Raw genomic sequence first — 22,495 nt, 5'->3', positions numbered from 1 at the left:
TTAGGACCTATCTGTTGATAAGATTGTCAAGTATCAAATGTGATAAAAATTTGCGGTCAACATGTGATGCAATCAAGCCCTGTTGATGCACCTTTTCAGATTCACCTCTAGAGGGGGTAATGAAACCCCTAAAATGGAAGGTGGTTTTGAGGCAGTCAGACAAGCTGCTGGTGAAAGCTATAAAAATGAAAAAATATTCCAATCAGTGTAACTTAACTCTAACCTGGAGAAGTGATGGGAGGCCCAGACACTGACATCATTCAGATTACTGGTCCAGACAGTCATTCCTTGATGACCCTTTGTCATTGGCTTCCATTTATTTACTGTATGAATTGTAAGTAAATAAAATGTGCGAAAATAACAAAAAAATAATCACAGGATTGATCACAGCTTGCAAGATGCTCTAGATCAAAAGAGCTATATCTTGAATGTTCTTTTGAAAAGAGGAATTTGTCAACCAGTGCTTAAGCAAAGACGTGAGGAACCACTATGTCAACTAATAGAATGAAACAAAATATGTTTTTATTATGTCGACATAATCAGAAAATTTAGTTCCAGACTGAAGATTCACAGGGTATAACAACAACTTAACATCCACAAAACATTAGTTTCGGAGCTATTGATTTTGACTTTATATGTAGAAAACAAATGCCTGGGTGATGGTTAAAAATGTTTAGCAACACTGAATATCTGCTATGTCAGGGAAAGCATTTGTGCAGCAAAAGGTTTGGGACAAAATTAATTAGAAATAAGCAGAATACATTCAAAATGACACAAATGGACATTGTCAGTGGTCCCCACTGACTGACAGATATTGATTTTGTGGAGATTGCTTTACACCCATCAGTCCTCCTGAGGTCCTCTCTCTGGTGTAACGAGTGGAGCAGAGTGAAATATCAGAGCGGGACAACAGTCTGGACTTTGATGTTTCCTTTTCATACTGATCACAGTAGGACAACCTGATTCACTACAGTAGTAATGATAAAAAAAATAACAAGGGTCATCAGTAAGTTCAGCTCATGTAAAACTCTTTTTTAGATCACATCCACATTCATAGCATGGCACTATTTGACGATACATGCCAGAATATTTACAAACTAGAACTTCCATGTAATTTAATGCCTCTTTGATTCCACTAAAATATAGTTTTAGTGTATATGCTGTGCTTGAACTATCTTGATAATTTGACATCCAACTATCAATTTATGTTCACCTTTTAGTGGCACAAGTTTAAGTAATTATTATACAAATACCCATTTAAATTTGGATTCAGATTATTTTCTCTTGCTGGGTGACTCATGGTATTATATCCAGTCTGGGAATTAATGGAACCTCCCCTCTCTTCCTCCTTTCCTCCCCCGTGGGGATCTGAGTAGGGGCGCTGGGTGTCAGGCTGGGCTGGGGTCTCTGCTCGCAGGTCGCCTGGAGGTGGGTGTGCCAAGTCCCGTCCCAGTAGGTGCAGTAGCATTCTGTGTGGTCGTCGATGGCCACCCGCTGCCCCGCTGGGATCACCCTGCTCCCAGCAAAGCAGTTGGGACCTGGTGTGACAGGAAAGAGTGACAACCAATTATTAATGCTACTATTAATGCTACTATTACTGTTATAATTAATGGTATTATTAATGCTACTATTACTGTTATAATTAATGGTATTATTAATGCTACTATTACTGTTATAATTAATGGTATTATTAATGCTACTATTACTGTTATAATTAATGGTATTATTAATGCTACCATTACTGTTATAATTAATGGTATTATTAATGCTACCATTACTGTTATAATTAATGGTATTATTAATGCTACTATTACTGTTATAATTAATGATATTATTAATGCTACTATTGCTGTTATAATTAATGGTATTATTAATGCTACTATTACTGTTATAATTAATGATATTGTTAATGCTACTATTACTGATATAATTAATGGTATTATTAATGCTACTATTGCTGCTATTATTGCTATTATTACTGCTAATATCAGTTACGTTTACCATTTCATTACTAATACTAGTATTTCCATTATTAGTTTTAGTTAATAGTTTTAGTAGTTAATTAGTTAATACTTGTAATTAGAATTTTTTAAACTATGAACACTATTAGTATTACAACAGCTACTACACCACGATCTTGACCTCTTCCAAAGAGGTGACCTTTTTACCAGCATTGGTTTTTATGTATGACTGTATATTAGACTAAATGTTTGACATTGGTATGGCATGGAATAAAGAACACATCATAGTCTGATTAGGGTCCAAGTACTGTAATATTCTGTGAACTGAATAGTATACATTAGACATGTAAGCCTGTGCCTCTGAACTGGTTTACATCCTTGTTCACAGGTGGGGGTTCCTGTATTTCGCAGATACCTGAGAAACGATTACCAGAGCCAGTCGGCAGAAGGACAGGAAGTACAGTCTATCTGGTGCCAGATCCACCCGGTCTCCGTAAATCACAGATGACGCAAGCAATCTGGTAGCAGCAGGACAAAATCGGTGACGCAACAAACCAAACCATCTGTCCCACTGGCTTATCAGAGGGGAGCGGCAAAGCAGAAAATGACCCATAACTCCCATAAAGCAGGAAGGTAACTGGGAGGACGTAACATTGACTCATGGTTTTCCTTTCACACTCATCAGTGCTTTTTGTTGTTTGTATTGCACAATAAAAACATGGAATAAAAGTTGTTGTTCTTATTACTGCACTGCTGCTCTTTTTGTGTGTCAGGAAGGCACTTTGTTGCAGTAATATCCTGGATGACATAACAGCGATGACATTAAGCTGCAGGGTGAGTGGGGTGACATAACTGGTGCTGGTTCCAAGAGCTGCAGCAGGCCTAAGGTACAAGTGTGTGTGTGTGTGTGTGTGTGTGTGTGTGTGTGTGTGTGTGTGTGTGTGTGTGTGTGTGTGTGTGTGTGTGTGTGTGTGTGTGTGTGTGTGTGTGTGTAAACATGTAAAAGTGTTTAGGTCTTTGTCTTCTATGGACATAAATGTCCTGAAAAAAGTGAGTTTTATGCAGAAGACAGTTTTAACAACCGACACAGTCCACAGACAGGCTGCTGGCTGAATCTTACCTGTCTTACAGATGGGGCAGCAGTGGTGGGGTTCATAGGTGGGGTTGACACAGTGAAGGGCGGGGCAGTGGGAAACACTGCAGTACACCTCTCCGTTGGGCTCACAGCGGCATCGCTCACACCTGGACAGCTGGAACACAGATGGTCTGAGTCAGTGTTGTCCTGTTCATTCTGATTTAGAAGGATCCACATTGTCACCAAAGAACCTGCTCTGCCCACCTAGTTGTGTTCTAGAATGTTGTAGTACTTCTATAGATGTGACAAAGGAGAGCGAGGTAGGAGGTGGGGATAGAGAGTCAAGTCAAAGTCACTCTGCACTGAACAGAGAGAAGGAGTGGAGAAGTTTGGTTCATTCTCACCCTGAACTCCTCCAGCAGCCGGTACGTTTTGCCCCCGTAGACACAAATCCTCGCCATGGCCTCACACACCGGACAGCACGCCTTATATCCGATCCGCGTGCATCGCGGATGGATTCGAGGACACTTGGGTCGGACGCACACAGGACCGTCCACGGTGCATGTGCACGGACACGCCGTGGGGCTCGGGTAGTAAACCTCACCGATCCCGTAAACAAATCCGTGGTCGTCGATACACCACTTCCCTCGATAGTCCCCGAAGTCGTAGTCCAAGTCTGTTTTGGAGGAGTAATCCGCCGCCACCGGCAGCTCCGTGACGCGCCACGGCAGCAGCGAGAGCGCGATGGAGAGGTGGATGAGAGCGCGCTGGCGGTGCGTCATGGTGTCTGTTACGGGACTGCTGGTCCGGTGAGCTGCACCTCCCGTACCGTCAGAGGCGCCGGTGACGCGATGGATGGCCGAATCCGGAGTCAGACCCGATTCATTAGATCCGATCAGACGCGACCTGAGACTTTATGGAGTGATCCGAAGAAAGAGAACACGTGCTTAAATGGAAGCGATTGAAGTTATTAGAAAGAAAATAAAGGAGATATTTGACAACTCTCTTCAAGTGAATTATTCCTCTATTTTTCATATTCTAATTTTGCAGTGCACAGATATACTGGATAAACTTTGATGTCATAAGGTCTCCTCTGTGCGTCTTCTTTCCGTTAGTGATTGTTGGGAACCTCTCTTGGAAATGTGCAATATGAATCACATACAACCAACCATGCTATAAAACAACCAATCGTGCTATAAAACAATCCGGACTGAGAAATAACTGCAAAATGTAACAAAAAGGAGTTCAAAAGAAATCATCTTTATTTGGGTAAATAAGTTCAGACAGTAAAAAAGAAAGATGCAAAAACAGAGGCATATTACTAAAAACAGTCAAGTTCAAGTAAGAAAACAGTTCTTTAAATGCACAGATGACAGGGATTAGGTTTGGGTGGGGTGTGGTGTGCTTCTCTCAGCATAAATGCTGTGGTGTCAAGAGCATTATGAATAAAAGGAGGGAAAAGCCTGGACGTGTAGAGAGGGTGCAATATTTAATGTCTAATAGGTCTTTTCTTTCTACATACACATGGTGAACACGGACTAACAAACATCTATGTCCACTTTATACTCGATGCAATTTTTATTGTTCAGCTTTTACCAAGAACCTGGTCCATTTAAATTTTTGTTGCACACAGTGTGTTTGTCTTAAGTTTCAAATGGCACCTTCATCCCCTGCAGATATCTGACCAAGACTTCAGAAACTGTTCAAATACTTGCAGGATTACAGTTATTTAGTACAGCATGCAGAAAGTTGAGTGCACAAATAATTCAAAATGTGTCTACTTCATTCGTGCTAACCTGGAATAATCTGCAAACACTGTTAATCCCAGTCCAACTGAAGTATTTTAGCAATGGCATGTGATTCAAGGGTGCAGGTTTAGTACAGAGTTTAATATTACTCTAAAAGTATCACTAAATCTCTAAAAACCCAAAGTAGAGGTAACAGTACAGTAGTAGTCCTGAAAAATCACAACCTCCAACGATAAAATTCAGGTGTTGAAGGTGGAGTCCTTCCATAAAAAACTGTCAAGTCATGAACCAAAGCACAAGATTAGCAAATAAATCTGGAAATGTGTTGGTTAATTTAGTTGTTTGTTTTTTTTGAAAGACAGAGAAACCCTCTGTCCTGTCATGTTTAGGTTTTAGACTGTTGAATGCTGGGAGATGAACTTAATTCCGGGAAGACATGTTTGACAAATTTTCACTGCTAGACTTTTTAACCTTTTCTGAGTAATAATGTTTCAATATTGAAAGTAATGTACAGCTCAGGTAAAGCAGACAGACCCTGATCAAAGCTCAGCTCTGCTGCTGCGGTGATTAACTACCAGTACAGTGGAAATGAGTGAAGATTAATGATGGGTTATGGATCCCGTTTTAAAGTATCCGTGACTACAGTGAAATCCAAAAATGGATCATGTTACTTGACTTTGAAGGAGGCCTGAAACACGGTCTCACACCATCTAATCAGACGTGGACAGGAGTTTAAAGGAAGCGTAAGTAGAACTGAGTGACATCCTAATCCCCGCCTGGATCTAGTGTGAAAGACATCTATTTTATGAACCATACCGTCACAAACGTGACCGATCAGAACTTGACCATGCCTGTGGTGACAAAGCCAACACACAAGTCCCACATCCTCTCGAGTGCGGGCCAGCAGCGATCGTTTAGCTAACCGACGATTACATGTCATACGGTTTGCTGCCCTGGTTGAGTGGTAGTAGCGGTGGAGGAGGGGCTGCCTCCTCTGAGGCGAGGGGCGGTGGAGGTACTGTGGCCACGACGGAGGTGGCTTCTTGGGTCGCTGGGGCATCAGGGGCAGCAGCAGCGCCGTCTGAGGAAGCGGCGGGCATGCTGCTGTTACTGTTGTCGTCACTGGGGGCGCTGCTGCCAGGAGTGCTGCTCTCCCTGGGAGGCTCAGGGGGAGGACCTGCTTTATCAGAGGGGGGGTCGGATGGACGAGGTGGAGCAGGCTGGGAGTCTGAGGGAGGCTCTGCAGGCGCTGCCTCATCTGGGGAGGGAATGAAGGGCAGAAAAATGAGCTTCAGATCAAACGAAGGTGGAGCACATCAGAAAATCATGTTTATTATATTCTGATAATTTTCTTAAATTTTTCCTCAAAATATCAACTTACAAAAGTACTCCTGTAATGTCAAACCTTTCTCTTGTATATATTTCTTATATTTTTTGCAGCTCTTACAGAAACACATTTTATTTATTGAAGACTATGTAGCAGCGGTTTATTCGTACTGCTGACTGACTTAATGTGGTTGTGAATGATTGTCAGGTTTCACGGTGTGAGGACACAGTTGTGTTATATTCAGACATCACAGCAGTGAAAGTATTACCTCATATCTCGAGATACTACTGTAGCGGAAATCACAAAAAAAAAATGTATTTCCCCATTTTTCAGTGGTTAATGGCACTAAAAACATTTTCACCTGTTCTAAGTGGAGTCTGCTTCAGGAGTCAAACTAATATTTGTACCTGTCTCCATAGGTGTGGGTTTGTCCTCCTCCTTGGTCCCTGAGCTTGGGTTAGCATTAGCGCTGCTCTGCTCTGGAGCCTTGTTGCTAGCAGCCTCCAGCTGCTGTTGAGCAGCTTTCTCTGCCTGCTCGGCCGCCTCGCGTTCCCTCTCCTCCGCCCGGCGCCTGGCCGCCTCTTCAGCAGCAGCCATCTCTGCTGCTAGCTTCTCCATGTCCACCTCCACCTTCTGGCTGCACAGCTGGAGACACAAGAAATAAACATCGCATGAACTGAAATTTCCGATAATTGTAAAAGGTTCATCTGCTCCTTTAGCTCTTTCGAAGGTTAATAAAGAACTGCTGTACCCGCTTGAGCTCCGTGTTGAATGAGTCAGTTGTCTCGAGGAAACGACGTTTCTTATCTTGATGACGATCCTCAATCTGCAGAAGTTCTGCCTCCAGCTTCCTCTGAAACACGAGTATAACACAAATGTCATTAGTGACATGCGTTTGCAGTGTGCAGAGGATTACATCCTGCAATAACATGACTGGGATCCCCTTGCCACAGAAAGTACGTACCTGGTGCACCATCAGAGACTGGACTTGCCTCTTGAGGACCTGCATGCGGGCGGTGGTGACCACAGACCGGACGTCAGGCACCACTATTTCACTGAGGATGTCACTGATGAGCCGATGGTTCCTCTGGAAGCGAGCGGCTGCGGTGTGCTTCACTGAAAAACCATCATCGTAATCTGATGGGAAAAACCGAGAAAAAAGACGGTTAGCTGTTAACATTTACACATCGATTATTAAAACATCTGTTTCCAAGTGTGCCACTTAGAACATGCCATCAGGGTCTTCTGCAGGCTGAATGCTCATGTACGGTTCTCCCTTGTCCATACGACTCTGCCTCTGCCTGCTCTCCTCCTCCATCGCCGCCTCTGCCCGGTTCTTAGCGTTGACATAGGCCAGGTAGGCCGGTGAGTTGTGGTACGCCTTCAGTGAGTCGTTATACTCGATCTGGGGGGTGGGACCAATGTTAGAAGAATTTAATCCAAAACAAACAAAAGCAAAGAATCAACAGGATCAAGTCTGATAAAGATATGGCAGATTTCAGAAGATCTGAGGGAAAACATTATGTCCTATTATGAAAAACACATTTTTTTCAGGTCTCTACATACATAGTGGTCCTCGCTAACCCTACCAAATCCTAGAATCTGGAAAGCAAACGCTTCCTCCATCAACAGATATTTGGAATCTTTTGGATTCATGGCTGGACAGAGCCAAAAACGATCTGATTCATAAAGCGCCGAACCTTACGTCATCTCCGGGATGTTTGATAAAGTGACCCATCCTGAGTCATATTTGATTGTCCACCCGGATTATGGGGGTGGTCATCCCTAAGGGGGAGTTCGTTCAGGTTACTAGCAGTGTGTGGTCATGACCTGGCTCAGAGCTACACACAGAAAGTTCCTCACAAGCTGTTGAAGTCAGCTAGCATTTGGCTAACTAGTTATCTCCGCTTCAGTCATGTGTGTTGGCTAAAGGCGTAACATCGTTATAGCGAACACAGCTGCGTGTACCTACACTGCTCATAAACAAACAGCCTCAGCCTTTATTTACAGCCTTACAAATAATCACTGTCACCAGTCAAGAAAGGGTTAATGGGGGTTCCCTGTATTCCTCCCCTCGGCGCTAGACATCTTTAAGTTTCGTAACAGACCAAGTTCTATGACTGACAGTATTTCAATAATCAACAGTCGTTGAAGATCGGCACATGTTCCTTCCACAGTTTTGTCCGGCTCACCTTTTCGGCTTCGTACTCATTCAGGTAGTCCTGTTTCTCCTCATCAGTCAGGTCCCTCCACATCCCACCGATGATCTTTCCAATCTCCCACAGCTTCAGGTCTGGGTTTGACGCCTTCACTTGGTCCCATACCTTACATGAACACACAAAAGCAAGACACAAACAGGTGCATTACCCCACGCACACCAAACTAACATTGCAGTGCAATGCAGTTAATGTAGGTTTGGTTGTTAAAGAGGAATGAAAGAAAGGAGGAAACGTGCCAAGGAAAACAGATCATTCTCAAATGGAAAGTCTCCTGGAACATTAAAATATCTACAGTGGCCTGGAGAGCTTATTTCACCCTAAAATATATTCTGTTTTATTTCGGGTACAATCCACCCAGATTATTTGAGTTGATGGGCTTTGGAAATATTGGCATTGGGACAGGTAACATTTCAATTCTAGTCTTTAAAGTCCCAGAAAACACAAATAAACAGAAATAAACAATCATGATACAAACAGGAGTCATGGATAAAAAGTTAGCAAGCACCCCAGCTCATCCAAAAGGATGTCAGAATGTTTCTTTCTGGAAGACATGGACAGAAAACAGATGCTATTCAACTAGTCACAGGTCTGTGGAATATTCTGAGCTTCTGGGTCCTAAATATTCACTGGTCTAGATGGAACAGATGTCAATCTCATCAGAAGCTATCGAAATAGAGAAAAAAAAAAGATTTTTTTATGTGTCATTCAAGAGGGGACCTGTTCTTCAGAATAACTAGTTGTCGAAAAATATTGTACTACTGACAACGTTTCAAATTATAGCAACATAACCAACTTACCAGGCAAACAAATAACACTTTAGGTTTGAGAAAAAATGGGTATTTTTTTTTACAAAGAAATAAGAAATATCAATGCAACATGTCCTCAGCATTATAAAACATCCAACAGCTTTCTGTCATCCTTAATTTCTCAAAGTCATGAATGTTTTCTGAATCTGCTTGTTTGCACGGTTCCTGAAGTTGCTCTCCAGGCATCTGCACACATTGATGGAGAAATATGAAATGAAATGGAATGGAAGATTTTGAAAACACAAAATCAGTGATTCTGTCCAGTAGATTTGCATTGATGTAGATTTGAAAGTATAAAATTTCAGCAGTGAAGCCACAAGAGTCAAAGAAATTAGCACAAAAAGGAGGAAATGAAGGCAGAGTGGTAGCAGAAGGAAAACATGGAGAAGATGTAATTTCTCTTATGGATGACAGACACAGGAGACTGCAGCTGTCAGCCAACAGGACAAAAGGGTGGAGAGTCTCCTCCACTGTTTGGCTGAGGTGGTGAAGGCGTCATGGCTTGGCTGTTTCCCACCCTCAAACCCCTGCAAAGTTTCAGGGGATGGGAGGACAAGCAGTAAAAGCAGACACCGTGGATGGGTGTCTTACCTTCCTGCTTACCTTCCGGCTGTACCGCATGTAAGGCATCAGTGGCTTGTCTGGAGGTTTGGGAGGCTTTGGGACGGTGATGCCTGAGGAGTTCTGTGGAGGGATGACAGAGGGGGGGGTGAGAGAAAAAGTGTGAATGAGGGGATGGAAAGGAAACCAAAAAACGGGAAAATTAGACAGAGGAAAGAGTAAACAAAAATATCCGCTGGTTCTGCTCGTATCAAGGCAACCGTTCACAGCGGTCCTGTTTCCTTACAGCTGGATTTCTGCATTTTTGATGCATGAACAGCATCAGTTCAATGTGTTTGTCTCTACCTGGTGCTCTTTGTGTGAAGATGATTTTTAGGTGGTTTAAAGTGCTTTTAGGGACTGTCCATTAGAAAGCAAAAATTACATGAGCGATAACTGTAGCAATGGGTTTGTAACTGAAAGAGCAGGAACTAAATCATGCAATTTGTTCCTTTAGCATTCCTGTTTACATCACCAACATACCAGAAGAACATAAAGCAAAGGCAAACTAGTTAAATTTGGATTGGAAGAAGTCCAGAGACTGATGGGAGGTGCCTGACAATGAATCAGAGGACCGGTTTTTGTCTATGTGATAAAATATCTTGTCTAAACGTTAATAAAAGCTAGCAAAGCCCTAACCCATCATCACCTTTATCCTAATTCCAAGGGAGGAACTCATTTCTCACTTGAGAGGTTTCAAGCTGTCAAATTTGGAATCATGTGATATATTTTGTGTCAATCCTGAGAGAATAAATACACAGAATGGAAAAGGTGGAATTCATCTGTAGGGGTGCATATTTAAAGCAAAAAATACGAAAGGATATTAACGCAGGATTATTTGACTGCTGCTAACTCCCTCAAGCCAGCAGCAAATACAGCAGCCGTGAGAGCAATGCTAAACCTGACTGTTGCTAAACAAAATATGTTTCTGACCCTCAGAGCCGGGGCCAGTTACGTTCAAGTACATCAAAAAAGGGAGGATTAGTCCAACACCTGGAAAAGGAAATAAAGCAGCCACACATAAAACCAGAGATGGGTGAAAAATTATCGGCTGAAAAGGCAAGCAGCAAATAAATGTATATGTAATGAATCATGTGGAGTCCCTGAAGGAGATCATCAACAAATGCGAGTCCTATGGACTTTTAGGAGAGTCCTGTCCTACAGAAAGATGCTTCAACAACCTGAAGTTTAAATTTTTTACTTGGCAATTTCATTTTCAATTGAGTTGATTAGCCTTTTATTTATGGACAAAAGAACCAAATAACAGGTTTACCACATTTCTGGTCAAAATATTTATTGTAGCTGCACTGTTTAATTAATGTAGCCAATTTACATTGTGAATATAATACATATTATAATTGGGGAAAACCAGATTAAAACTTTATTTCTCCTGTTCAATAAGCCTTGAACGTTTGATACAAGTCACTTACTTTATAATTAAACAATGTAGTCCTTGACTGTTTTATTTACCCCCCCACCCTTTGCTTCTTTCTCCCACTCATCACTCCCCGGTTCCACTCTCCTATGCCATGCTCATCATCCACCTCTGACTTCATAAACTCCACATTGTCTTTCCTTTCACTTTTCCCCATGTCCTTATGTTAGGCCCCTCATAACCTGCACCCATCCCTTTTTCTGTTCTCCAAATCCCTCCATCAATATATTACCCTGCTGGGGCCTCCGGAGCTCCCTCCCAGCCGGAGGTTGTTGTAGGCCAGATGGCTGTAAGGGTTGTAGCCCACAAACCCTGGGGTGGAAGGCATTTGCTGATGGAAGACAAATGAGACAAAACACGGATGAGAAATGGCTCACAAACAAGAGGAAGAGGGATAACAGAAATAAGTGAAAAGGGGGAAAGCATGAATATATATATATATATATAATGTTTTGTTGTGCTTGTTTGTTTTTCATGATGTCATCATGCAAGGCAAAAAAAGGCAACTGATCTGTAGGCTGGCATTCTGAATGAGTGCACAACATGTAAATGTTGCATGGATGTCCGGAGCTTGCAACAAGCTTATCTGCTACAAAGCACAAGTTGCATTTAACTCAGTGCCTGCCAGCGGTTTTAGAGCATTTCAGGACCCACAGAATATTGTGTTCTATGACTATGTAAAATATTGATACGATCAAAAGGAAGAGTTCAACTCTTCTTTCATCAGGAAAAAAAGGCTGTTCTACATTTTTCCGTTCTTTGGTAATCGGCAGTAGAACATAGACTGTTTTCACCCAAAAACACTGGTTCTTTTTGCGAAAAGCTGAACGGTGATTTTGACCCCTTTTTTCAATTTACTGACACCTCAACCATCTCAACAGCGGTTTCCTTCTATAAAACAACAAAAACACAGAGAAAGGGCTTTTGATGGTACAACAAAATTAAAAAATATATGTTCAACATCTATATTTAAATAAAATGTATGATTTTTTTTGCTGTCAGAGCTTCAGTGAATCTGTTGAGCTCCGTGGCAGCTCTCTGGGGTTCGCAGTGAAGGGGATCAGATTTAAGCTCCATCTGTTCAACTTCTCTATCACTGTTTTTCACGATCCTGACACTCTTTCTCCTCAAAGTACTGTAACACATATTCTACAAGCGTGAACTGTCTGAATTGATCCGACTCCTAATGTTTCACTCTTGTTATTCGTTTCTTCTTCATATATTCTGATCTCTCATCCAAAAACAACCCTGCTGCCACCTACAGGGGATCAGTTTCATTACACTAGTGAAGAAGTATATTGATAAAGGAGCTCTGTGTCACCGTCTTGGACGTCAATAGCAGCAAATCAGTTAATAAGCAATGTGACTGCAAATTGCAATTCAACTTTTCACAATGATACTTAATGCAGTTGCATCAAAACTGGATTTTTGTCTCTAACAGGATATACATTTGTGAAATTCAACATAAGCCAGATACATTGATAAAGACACTTGAACCAAAGGCCAAATGTTTGGCAAAAACAAACAAGGCACATAAATCTCATCAGATTAAGACCTTCAATTAGTGGCAATATGACAAGAGAAAGCAGGAGCAAGAGAAGTTATCTGTAGAAACTTCAAAGTGTTCAGAGAGAGAAAGAGAAATAGAATTAAAGCAATCTAAGATGTGGAGATAGAACAATATAGTTTTTAAAAAAAGGGCCTTCTGAGTGAAGAGAGCTCACATCAGCATTTCTCCCTAAAGAACTATGAAATGACAGTTTGGCACTTACTGTTGTGGGGGCAGGTGGGGGAGGAGGAGCGTAGGAAGGTCGTTCTAAAAAGAAAAGGAAACGTAAGACACAGATATTACAATTCAAAACACCTCACTGCATGGTTCAGAATACTAGTCATGGACAAGCTTATGCTAGTGGATTTGGGGTTAGGGTTATGCCATAAATATTCATACCATGAATATTTTATTCCATCTTCTACTTCAGACAAATCAATAACAAAAGCAACCAATTGTAATTATTGACTTGTTGGACCACAATGTTAATCCGATCCCGTATTCATCTAAGAAATAATGGGAAAGTATTTGCAATTGACCAGTGGGTATTATTGACATCCCAGACCACAGAACAACACCACCATCAAAATCATCCATCCATCCATCTTCTACTGCTTCATCCGAAACGCAAACACTCACGCACACACTCACACCTACGGGCAATTTGGGACCGGCTAATTAACCTGATTTGCATGTTTTTGGAGGTGGGAGGAAGCCTTAGAACCCGGAGAGAACCAACGCAGATACGGGGAGAACATGCAAACTCCCCCTTGCTGTGCAGTCGAGCATAAATTCAGTGCACTTGCTTCAGCATCATTTCTAACGTGTGCGTTCACTTACTTGACATGGTGGCTAGAGAGTGGCTTAAAGGTTCTCGGTGTGGGTTATGTCCATACTGGTTAACCTGGAAAAATAAAACATGGGGGCACAAAATAATCAGCTCAATTAGCACTCCTCCTCTGAAGTTTGCGAAGTATTAACACCGACAAAAACAAAGTTAGTGACAGCACTGGTAACCAGAGCTGAAACGATGGTTATACTCAGTGTGGCCTTCAAGCTAAACCTGCCGCCACAAAGAAAATTCGGCGAAGAATTAACGCTGAAAAAGAGCAGCTAACTAACGTCCGTGTACATTGTTTCTAAAAACCAAGAAAACCAAAAACACAAAAGAGTAAAGATGAGACCGATGGGTCCTTAATGTGCAAAGGTAGCACCATGTTTACAGCTAGGCTAATCGACACTACAAGCTCCTGGTGCCGCCTAGCACATGGTGCTAACGAGCCAATATTACGGGATGAAATAGCTAATAATCAAATATGTACTACTTTGCTTCGTTTTTATATTTAAGTTACAAAATGGTGCAAATAAAACATTTATGTGTACTTATGGGAGAAATACAATAAACACACTCACGCTTATGTCCTTTGTTCTCTCTGGAGGGCCGCTTGTTCCGTCGTCAGTCTTCACTCAAACCGGAAGTATAACGAAATTTTCATAAACGACGGAAATTATTTTTTCAGAATAAAAGCATAAATACAGCCTTTAATGCAGTTGCTCCAGGGAGCACACAATTACCAAACAATGTTTGTTTCTCAAATGAGCAGGAATAAGTAATAAGTAATTTCTAATCTAATTTTGAGTTATTGAAAAATTAATTTGTCACTGAACAATAATAATAATAACAAGCAGTCAGAAACTGCAACATCCCACAACTTACCCTGACCTACTTTCAGGGTATGTCAGGGTACCCTAAAAGTAGTACCTGACTAGTGCATAGACTAGTGCATATGGAGTAAGACCAGTGTGAGTAAGATCATAGATCAAAGCTAGTGCATAGTTAGATCAAAGCCCTAACTTTGACCTATGGTCTTATACTGATCTTCTCCCTCATCTTTCTATCTGACCTTGACCTAGTTTTCTCAAGGTCAAGCTCATCATTTCATTTTCATCCCCTTTGCTACCGAGTTATGTTTTTTTGTTTGTTTAATCTTTCTACCTGCAATGGTTGCGAAGATATTTGCTGGACGGACGGACGGACGGACGGATGATCTGACGAACACACGAACACTGACAATCACAAAACATCACCGCTTTGAAGCAGGATATAATAATAATAATAATAATAATAATAATAATAATAATAATAATAATAATAATAATAATAATAATAATAATAATAATAAAATAGATTTATATCTTTTCAAGACACCCAAAGTCGCTTTTACATTGGATCCATTATTCATTCACTCCTCAATAGTACTTGGTGATGGTGGCAGAAATGTGGCGGCCAATCCGCACCAACGCCCTCTCCAACCACCAACGGAACAATCACATACATTCACACATCAGCAAGACCCTTGCTGGTGTGTGAAGATGAAGGGCTGTGTATCTGGAAAACACAACAGTCTACAACACCTTCTCATACATGGAGAGAACACTCTCGGAACAGTGTAATATTACAAACCAAACCAATACTTAGTGTGACACACCCATGTTAGTAAGGATGTCGGGCCATGAATATGACTGGAAATTGCACAACAGCCTTTAGAGGGAGATGGTGTAAGACAGTACCATCCACATAGGACGAATGGCAGCAAATCATAGATGAAATATGTGACATGGAACGCTTAATGCATAGCAAAAAGATGAATACTGTAATGTTGAGTGATATGAGAGAAATGGGCAATATTAGAGGGCGAAGGTCAATGACAGAGTGAGGGAATGAACCGATATGTGTGGTGGTGTTATGTATTCCCTACATATGAATGTGTGTGAGGTAGGTGGTGTTTTTCTCCGTTTTGTTTCTCTTTCCAAATAGTCAGGGCTTTGAAGGCTTCCCTTCTGTTAAGACAAGGAGGTGTGAGAGCTCTGTTTGCTGAGTACCCAAAAACCCATTACAGGAAGAACATGTCATGAGATAGTAGACATTCAGTATGAGTCTATAATGACTTTTTCCATCTTCAGGCATGAAACACCCAGAAAAGCAGTCACTAATAGTAGACCCCGAGTGACTACTTTTGGCTTTAGAAGATGATTTCGTGCCAGCAAAGGGACCAGTCTGTTAGCCAGCCACACAGCTAGAAAATTCAGAAATTAAAATTTTTAATCTGTTCCTTCTTTGTCCTCTTCATGGTCTGTCTGAGGATCTTTCCCATCTCTGTCCAGTGCTCCTCCATCCACTTTCCTGTAATGAAAGGGACCAGAAAAAAGACAAAGCATCAAATTTGATAAGCTGGAACTATGAGAAGTGTTCTGGACTGAACTGTTCATCCACAAAGAATCTTGACTGCATTATCGTGTACATGCATTTCATGGTTTTTTTGCAAATGACTGAACTCTCAGCTAAAAATCACCTGAAGCAAAAGTTTGATACTTCTTTATGTAATCTACATGTATATTAAAGTATGAACTCATACTAAAAGTATCTCCGATGTAATGACACACAAATTCATCTTTGGAATGCCAGTCCATCCATCCATTTACTTGTAGAGGAGATAACCATAATTGTCTCGTCTACAGTCGGGATCACATGAATGACAAACAACCACCGACAAACACATTCACAGCTACAGACAATTTAGAACTGATCATTCATTCATTCATTTTTTTATTGCTTGTTCCACTTATTGCAGGTCACATTGCAGGTTGTTGGAGCCTATCCCACCTGACTTGCAATTGCAAGCAAGAGGTGGGGGACACTAATCATAATGCCATTGCACTGCGGAGCCAAATGGAAGACAAACAGCCACTCATGCACACACTCACACCTAGGGGCCGTTTGGAATGATCAATTCATCTAAACTGCACGTCTTTGGAAGGGGGAAGACGCTGGACAACCTGGAGGGACCCCACGTTAACACGGAGAGAACATGGAAAGTCTTCACAGAGTGGGACACGAACTCGGAACTGTCTTGTTATGAAGCAACAGCGCTACCTACTGCACCACCGTGGATGAGTGGATGGATGCTTAGTGGATTAAGCAATAAATTTAAAACATAAGTCAATAACTATTGCATTGTAAGGTGGTGAAAAATATATATTTTTAAAAAGCTTCTTTCATGCCCTTTCTCTTTTCTTCTGAGTGATGGGTGTGGATTTCCATGCTGAACTGTTAACACCAGCGAAACATTTTTCTTAAGCACATTTTGGCCCTACTGTTCAGCAGAGAGTGATTCACTGTAGAAACATATTTAAGCAGGTGTTTCTTTGCTTTAATTTTACTATTACGAACGTTGTCAAATTGTTGGTGCAGTTTCTAATTATCGCCACTGGAGGGAAGCAAAACCCAGTGAAATTCCGGCCCACGCTCATCCCCAGCCACCTACTGGAATACGCAAACTCCGATTATTACAACGCCCATGTTGCAATCATTAGGGTATGTTATCACTTATTAATTTTGTGATCTCTCAAAATTAATAACTGATCACAAATAACTAAATCACAATGTGAAAAATATTTTTTTAGCTAACGACGGTGGAGTTTGGTGTTTCTCCTTTCATCTGCTACTAATCTAGTTTTATTTTTATTTTATTTTTTGTCACAATAATGTAAAACACATCTGTTCATCTTTTATTTGTATCTACAGCGCGGCTATGTCAAATAAAACACATGTAACTCTTAATTTTACAGTCTCACGCAATGTTTCTACAAGACCTATCCTTCAACACGATAAAATTATTTAAACGGCAGCACTTTCAATAACAACATGAAAAAACTAAAAACTATGCTGTCAAGTTCATAAGAGACAGAAGTAGCTGATTTTTGTCACAGAGAGACAACATTTGTTAGAAAACTCGAGGAACACTGCCAGTTTCTGTGAAACCACAAGGAGGAGTGTAATTTTAGGTGTGGCACCCACACTTCCTTCAAGGATCTTTTACAGGTCCATCACTCTTTCAGTAATACACCCTCATCCTCCTTTCATGTTCCAGATTTAGTGTGGCCACTAGAACAATAAAACTTGGGCAGCCAACTCACAACAATATCAAACAGAAGATTCTTAAATGAGGTAATGAAAACAAAGCTGACACAACTAATTAATTCATTCACCAGAAATGTAACCCGTGTTTAGTTTAGTAGTTTTTTAATGATTTTCAGTGCTAAAAATCTAAGTAGTTGCTGTTTCGTGAAAAGGGCACTGTTCAAGAAAAGAATGAGTATCCTTTAAAAGATTTTAACAAAATTATTAATTAGTGAATTTAAAGAAATTATAAAAATATTAATCAATAATAAAAATATTAGTTGTGGCCCAATGCTGTTCAAACTTCTGTTGTGAACACCATATTAGTTCAGCTCCTTTGTGGGTTGAGACTGTGGCAGGATAGTCGTTTGAGGCCTGAGGGAGGAGACGTCCCAGGATTCCTGCGCATAGCTCTCAGACCCCCACAGAAACAAATAATGGGAGGTGGCGTCATTTGAATAGATTGTAATTAGATGTCTCCTTCAGACATCCTGAGGCAGACCATCAAGAGAAGAAGAGAGAGGCAGTTCATCTGCTGACAAAAAACAAAACAAAACAAAAAAAACAAAACCCGGGCGTCTTCTGTTTTGTTTTTATCAAGGTCAATCAGCAAGTTGATTTGGAGGAAGTGGAATAAGCCAAGCTCCTTTTATTATCCTGGAACATGTGATTCTCAAAGGTGTTAATAATTTTTTACATCTGTGCATTGTGGTCGCTGCAGCTGCAGCGTGGAGCAGAACAGAGGCATCCTGAACTGTTTTCAGCTGCAACGGTAGGTTTTGTGTCTCAGGTTGAGTTACTATGGTACACTTTAGTATGAAGAGAAATGCATTTGCATTTATTTTACATCATGTTGCATGATCCCAAATTAATCATTTACTCACTTGAGACAACACATAGTTAATCAGTTTAGACTGTTTTTTTTTTAAATTCAGAAAAACACAGCTTGTGCGAAGTGCGGACACTGATACCGATAACGTTTCCCTGCAAGAAAGACATAGGAGATGTGTGTGTCTCTTTGGATTCATGTGTTTATGGTGTTGACTGTGGTTGTTGTGGTTGGATGTGGAGTTGACGCTTCAGTTGGCCGTGAGATGGAGGTGTGTTGACTCTGGCTGGTTGATGTTGACTGTTGGCCCCTCATTGTTTACCTGCTAATAAATTCAGCCAGAGTGAGAAGTGTGCACCTTTTCTTAGAAAGGAAGCATCTGGTGAACATGTAGTGATGATGAGTTGAGTCAAAAGTAATTCTGTATTGTTTTTACTGTGGTGTTTCTGATTGTGTCTTCTTCTTCTTCTTCTTCTTCTGTTCTGCTTCCAGGGAAGATGCTGAAAATAGGTCTGACTCTTTTCTTGATACTCTGTTTTGATGCGACACAAGCGACACGAGTAGGACAGGACGAGTCTCGTGGGGAGAGTGTTCAGAAGCGTTCATCAAGATCTGCAGACTCCAAAGGAAGCCGTTGTTCTTACACCTTCATTGTCCCACAGCAAAAACTGACAGGAGCGCTGTGTTTGAACACACAGGCTACTTCTACCAACCTCTCCGAGGTGGCGGCACTGCGAGCGGACCTCCTCCGGCAGCAGGAGCAGATGGAGAAGCTCCAAGCCCAACTGGAGAAGGAGGGAACCCTTGCCGGGGAGGTAACAGCCCTGCGCAAAGAAAGCAACAGCATGAATTCTCGTATTGCTCAGCTGTACGCCCAGCTGCTGCGTGAAGTTATACACAAGAAAGACCAGGCATTGGAGCAACGGAGGGTGGAGAACCTCCTGTTGAATGCTACTACACAGGTGAGCACAGCAATTTTTTGGTTTCAAAGCACCACAAAAGCTTTTCATAATTGTAGAGCTCATCTTTGTGTTCTTGCTGGGGGTTGTGGAACATCTCAGGCATTGCAGGTTTCTAGCAACTTCAGGGAACTGGAGAAGAAATATGGAGCCCTCACTTCCATCATGAGCTCCCAGAATCAACTTATCGCTCGGCTGGAGAAGCAGTGCCAGTGCAAAGACACTGCCCAGTCCTCTCTGGTAGGGGAACAAAGTTTTGTTTACACTTGAAGTGAGACTTGTGTGTCATTTTTGTGTGTGTGTGTTGTCTTGGGCAGGTGACGACTGAACCACCAAAAAAACGGCCTCATATGCATCTAAACAGCTCCGAAGTCAAAGAAGTGAGCAATGACTTTCAAAGAGACCAAAGTGCTTCCCTGCAACAGCAGGACAAAATGGTTCCGTCCCTCCCCTCCACTACAGCCAGCTCTCCGACGGACCCTCCTTTCATTAGCTTCCCCATCACAAAGACTCCAGGTACATCACCAGAAAGTATGTTGTATACCAGAGGAACACGATCAGACTTAAAAGTGTGTCTTTAAGCATTTCAACCTTGGAGTTATTTAGCCTCCTAGATAAGCAGAAACTGAGGGAGTCACTGACCTCCCGGTAGGAGTCCTATCTCTATGGGAATGCCTAAACAATGTCAGAAACAGCTAGCAGCTCTAATCCAAACAGCCGAGACAGCCTTTATGACACACTGCATTTGTCAGCGGCCGCAGATCACACGGCTTCTGCGGAGTTGCACAACAGGAATGTATGAAATGACAAATTACAGGAGTTGTGCAGTCGTTTCAAAGTGTCAACAACTAAAGTGACTCCTCTTTTTGAGAGAGTCAAGACCTTCTTTTAACACAGTGACAAGAGTGTAACCATGCTGGTGTGAATATATGACGGTGTGTGACTGTGGACTGCAGACGTTGGTCAGGGGGTCAGCGTTAGGGGGTTATCGCTTTAGCTTTTCTCTGTGCAGATTCCTTTGGTTATCCTATCACTGAATACGAGACACTGAGCATGTGTCAGGAAAAATCCCTCGGCTCCGAAAAGACAAACAGACAAGCTAGGCTTGTTTCGAATCTGTGATTTTCATGACACTAAAACAAACAATTACAAAAGCCTTTTTTACCAACACTATTTTGTGTTTTCCAAAACTGCCATTACTGGGTTGAAATCTGAGAGAAGGCAGCAGAAACTACTGAATCCATTTTTAATTGAATTTATTACTGGCTAATAAGCTCTATCCTGTCTTGATGAACTCCTTCAGGAAATCATAGGTGCCTGCATCTCAGAGCTCTCCGTTCTGATATCATCCTCAGCAGTGACGTAGCATTAAATCCTTAAGTAAGGAATGTCAAAATGTTTATGTAGTGTGTCTGCATATTGCTTTTGCTAACTCAGGGCCTTGGCGGGACTGCCAGCATGTGCTCCAATCGGGCGAGACCACCAGTGGGATCTATCTCCTCCGCCCACAGAACACCAACCGCCTCCTGCAGGCCTGGTGTGATCAGAGTCACTCTCTGGGAGGATGGACGGTCATCCAAAGGAGACAAGATGGGTCTGTCAACTTCTTCAGGACCTGGGAGCAGTATAAGGTAATTCCAGACTGAGGTTAAAGCCCTGCTATGCTATATCACGTAACCATGGAACTACATGCTAATGTCAGCATGCAATCATGCAAACTTGCTCGCACTGACAACGGTAAAGTACTGAGGTTTAGCAAATATCTGTGTGATAATGACACCAGAAGAAAAGTCAAAGGATCACCAATGTCATGACATTTTATCTGAGGGGACTCTAATTTCTTCCAACTATTCAATAATTGTTGAATATTTTAATTGACAGCCAACTGATAGTCAAAGTCTAACTATAGTACGACACTGTTCGCCCTCTGGGATTCACCTTGCTTTAAATTTTCCTGTCAATCTTGTAGCTGTTAATAGAGCAAACTAGCAGCGATGATGCTAGTCGGGTTCAAAAGTATCAAACTTAACAGAAATAATCGACACATTCTTGTGCTTTGTCTTTAATTTAATCACTATGCTGTTATGTTACAGCAAGGCTTCGGGAACCTGGATGGAGAGTATTGGCTGGGCCTGGAACACCTCTACTGGATGACAAAGCAGGCTCAGTATAAGCTAAGGGTGGCTATGGAAGACTGGCAGGGCCGACATGTGTTTGCTGAGTACGATAGCTTCCATGTGGAACCAGAGAGCGATTGGTACAGACTGCGCTTAGGACAATACCAGGGGAACGCAGGTGACTCGCTGTCATGGCACAGCAACAAGGCCTTCACCACTCTGGACCGCGACAAAGACGGCTACCCAGGTCTGCCCTCCCCCATTTCTGCTTGTCAACTGTGTTGGTAGTTATACTTTTACTGTTAGTGACTGTCTGTCTTTTATTGTATTGCCAGGGAACTGTGCCCATTACCAGAAAGGAGGCTGGTGGTATCACATGTGTGCCCACTCCAATCTGAATGGTGTGTGGTATCGGGGCGGACACTATCGCAGCCGCTACCAGGATGGAGTCTACTGGGCCGAGTTTCACGGAGGGTCCTACTCTCTCAAACGGGTTTCCATGATGATCAAGCCCACATAGTCACATTATGGACAAGGGGGGAATAAAAATAATGATGAACTGATGTAGATGGCACTGGAGGACTAATAACATGTTCCACTGTTACCATGGTGAAGTGCTGAGCCAGTGTGCCTTTATAAATGGAAATGTGTCATTGATGTTTGTGTAGACTATTAACAAATCATTAAACCAAGACAAACACACTAACCTTTGTGTCCAAGGTTGTAATTCATGACCTTTATTGTTTCCTAATTTATAATTTACCTTAAAATTACACTGCACCACATTGGCCCCTGTATGTTTCCATAAAATGCTTTTATAAAAAAACATGATGAATGCCCCAACAAACAGTGAAAGCAGAAGAGTTTAATATACAATCTATGGTTTCTCCATAAACTGTTGTGCCATATC

The 22,495-nt window shown here is 41.7% G+C and overlaps 3 protein-coding genes across 6 annotated transcripts; 1 reads left to right on the top strand and 2 right to left on the bottom strand.

The window, feature by feature from the left end:
* Positions 1-535: 535 nt before the first annotated feature.
* si:dkey-283b1.7 (von Willebrand factor C domain-containing protein 2-like) lies at positions 536-3,848 on the bottom strand. 2 transcript variants are annotated; one of them, XM_068337410.1, is made up of 4 exons: positions 3,441-3,848; positions 3,082-3,211; positions 1,254-1,538; positions 536-967 (listed from the first exon to the last, which is right to left on the bottom strand). In XM_068337410.1, the coding sequence occupies exons 1-3, from the start codon at positions 3,816-3,818 to the stop codon at positions 1,297-1,299; spliced, it is 750 nt and encodes a 249-aa protein (XP_068193511.1). In that variant the 5' UTR covers positions 3,819-3,848; the 3' UTR covers positions 536-967; positions 1,254-1,296. The 2 variants fall into 2 exon arrangements, with proteins under 2 accessions (XP_068193511.1, XP_068193510.1); XM_068337409.1 differs by having other exon boundaries at positions 536-1,538.
* Positions 3,849-4,280: 432 nt separating this feature from the next.
* On the bottom strand, positions 4,281-14,184 carry LOC137610045 (SWI/SNF-related matrix-associated actin-dependent regulator of chromatin subfamily E member 1-like). 2 transcript variants are annotated; one of them, XM_068337466.1, is made up of 11 exons: positions 14,134-14,184; positions 13,561-13,624; positions 12,944-12,987; positions 11,404-11,502; positions 9,728-9,820; positions 8,304-8,435; positions 7,345-7,516; positions 7,076-7,248; positions 6,863-6,964; positions 6,519-6,756; positions 4,281-6,042 (listed from the first exon to the last, which is right to left on the bottom strand). In XM_068337466.1, exons 2-11 carry the CDS (start codon positions 13,565-13,567, stop codon positions 5,714-5,716), a joined length of 1,389 nt encoding a protein of 462 aa, XP_068193567.1. In that variant the 5' UTR covers positions 13,568-13,624; positions 14,134-14,184; the 3' UTR covers positions 4,281-5,713. The 2 variants fall into 2 exon arrangements, with proteins under 2 accessions (XP_068193567.1, XP_068193568.1); XM_068337467.1 differs by having other exon boundaries at positions 9,740-9,820.
* Positions 14,185-18,209: 4,025 nt separating this feature from the next.
* On the top strand, positions 18,210-22,282 carry angptl6 (angiopoietin-like 6). Of its 2 annotated transcripts, none has more exons than XM_068337236.1 (7): positions 18,210-18,359; positions 19,002-19,471; positions 19,571-19,708; positions 19,786-19,984; positions 20,906-21,099; positions 21,562-21,832; positions 21,921-22,282. In XM_068337236.1, exons 2-7 carry the CDS (start codon positions 19,007-19,009, stop codon positions 22,103-22,105), a joined length of 1,452 nt encoding a protein of 483 aa, XP_068193337.1. In that variant the 5' UTR covers positions 18,210-18,359; positions 19,002-19,006; the 3' UTR covers positions 22,106-22,282. The 2 variants fall into 2 exon arrangements, with proteins under 2 accessions (XP_068193337.1, XP_068193336.1); XM_068337235.1 differs by having other exon boundaries at positions 18,211-18,452.
* Positions 22,283-22,495: the final 213 nt, after the last annotated feature.

Source organism: Antennarius striatus, chromosome 16, assembly GCF_040054535.1.
Source record: "Antennarius striatus isolate MH-2024 chromosome 16, ASM4005453v1, whole genome shotgun sequence".
In the NCBI taxonomy this organism is placed as follows: Eukaryota; Metazoa; Chordata; class Actinopteri; order Lophiiformes; family Antennariidae; genus Antennarius; species Antennarius striatus.
This window is presented reverse-complemented; position numbering and strand designations above follow the sequence as displayed.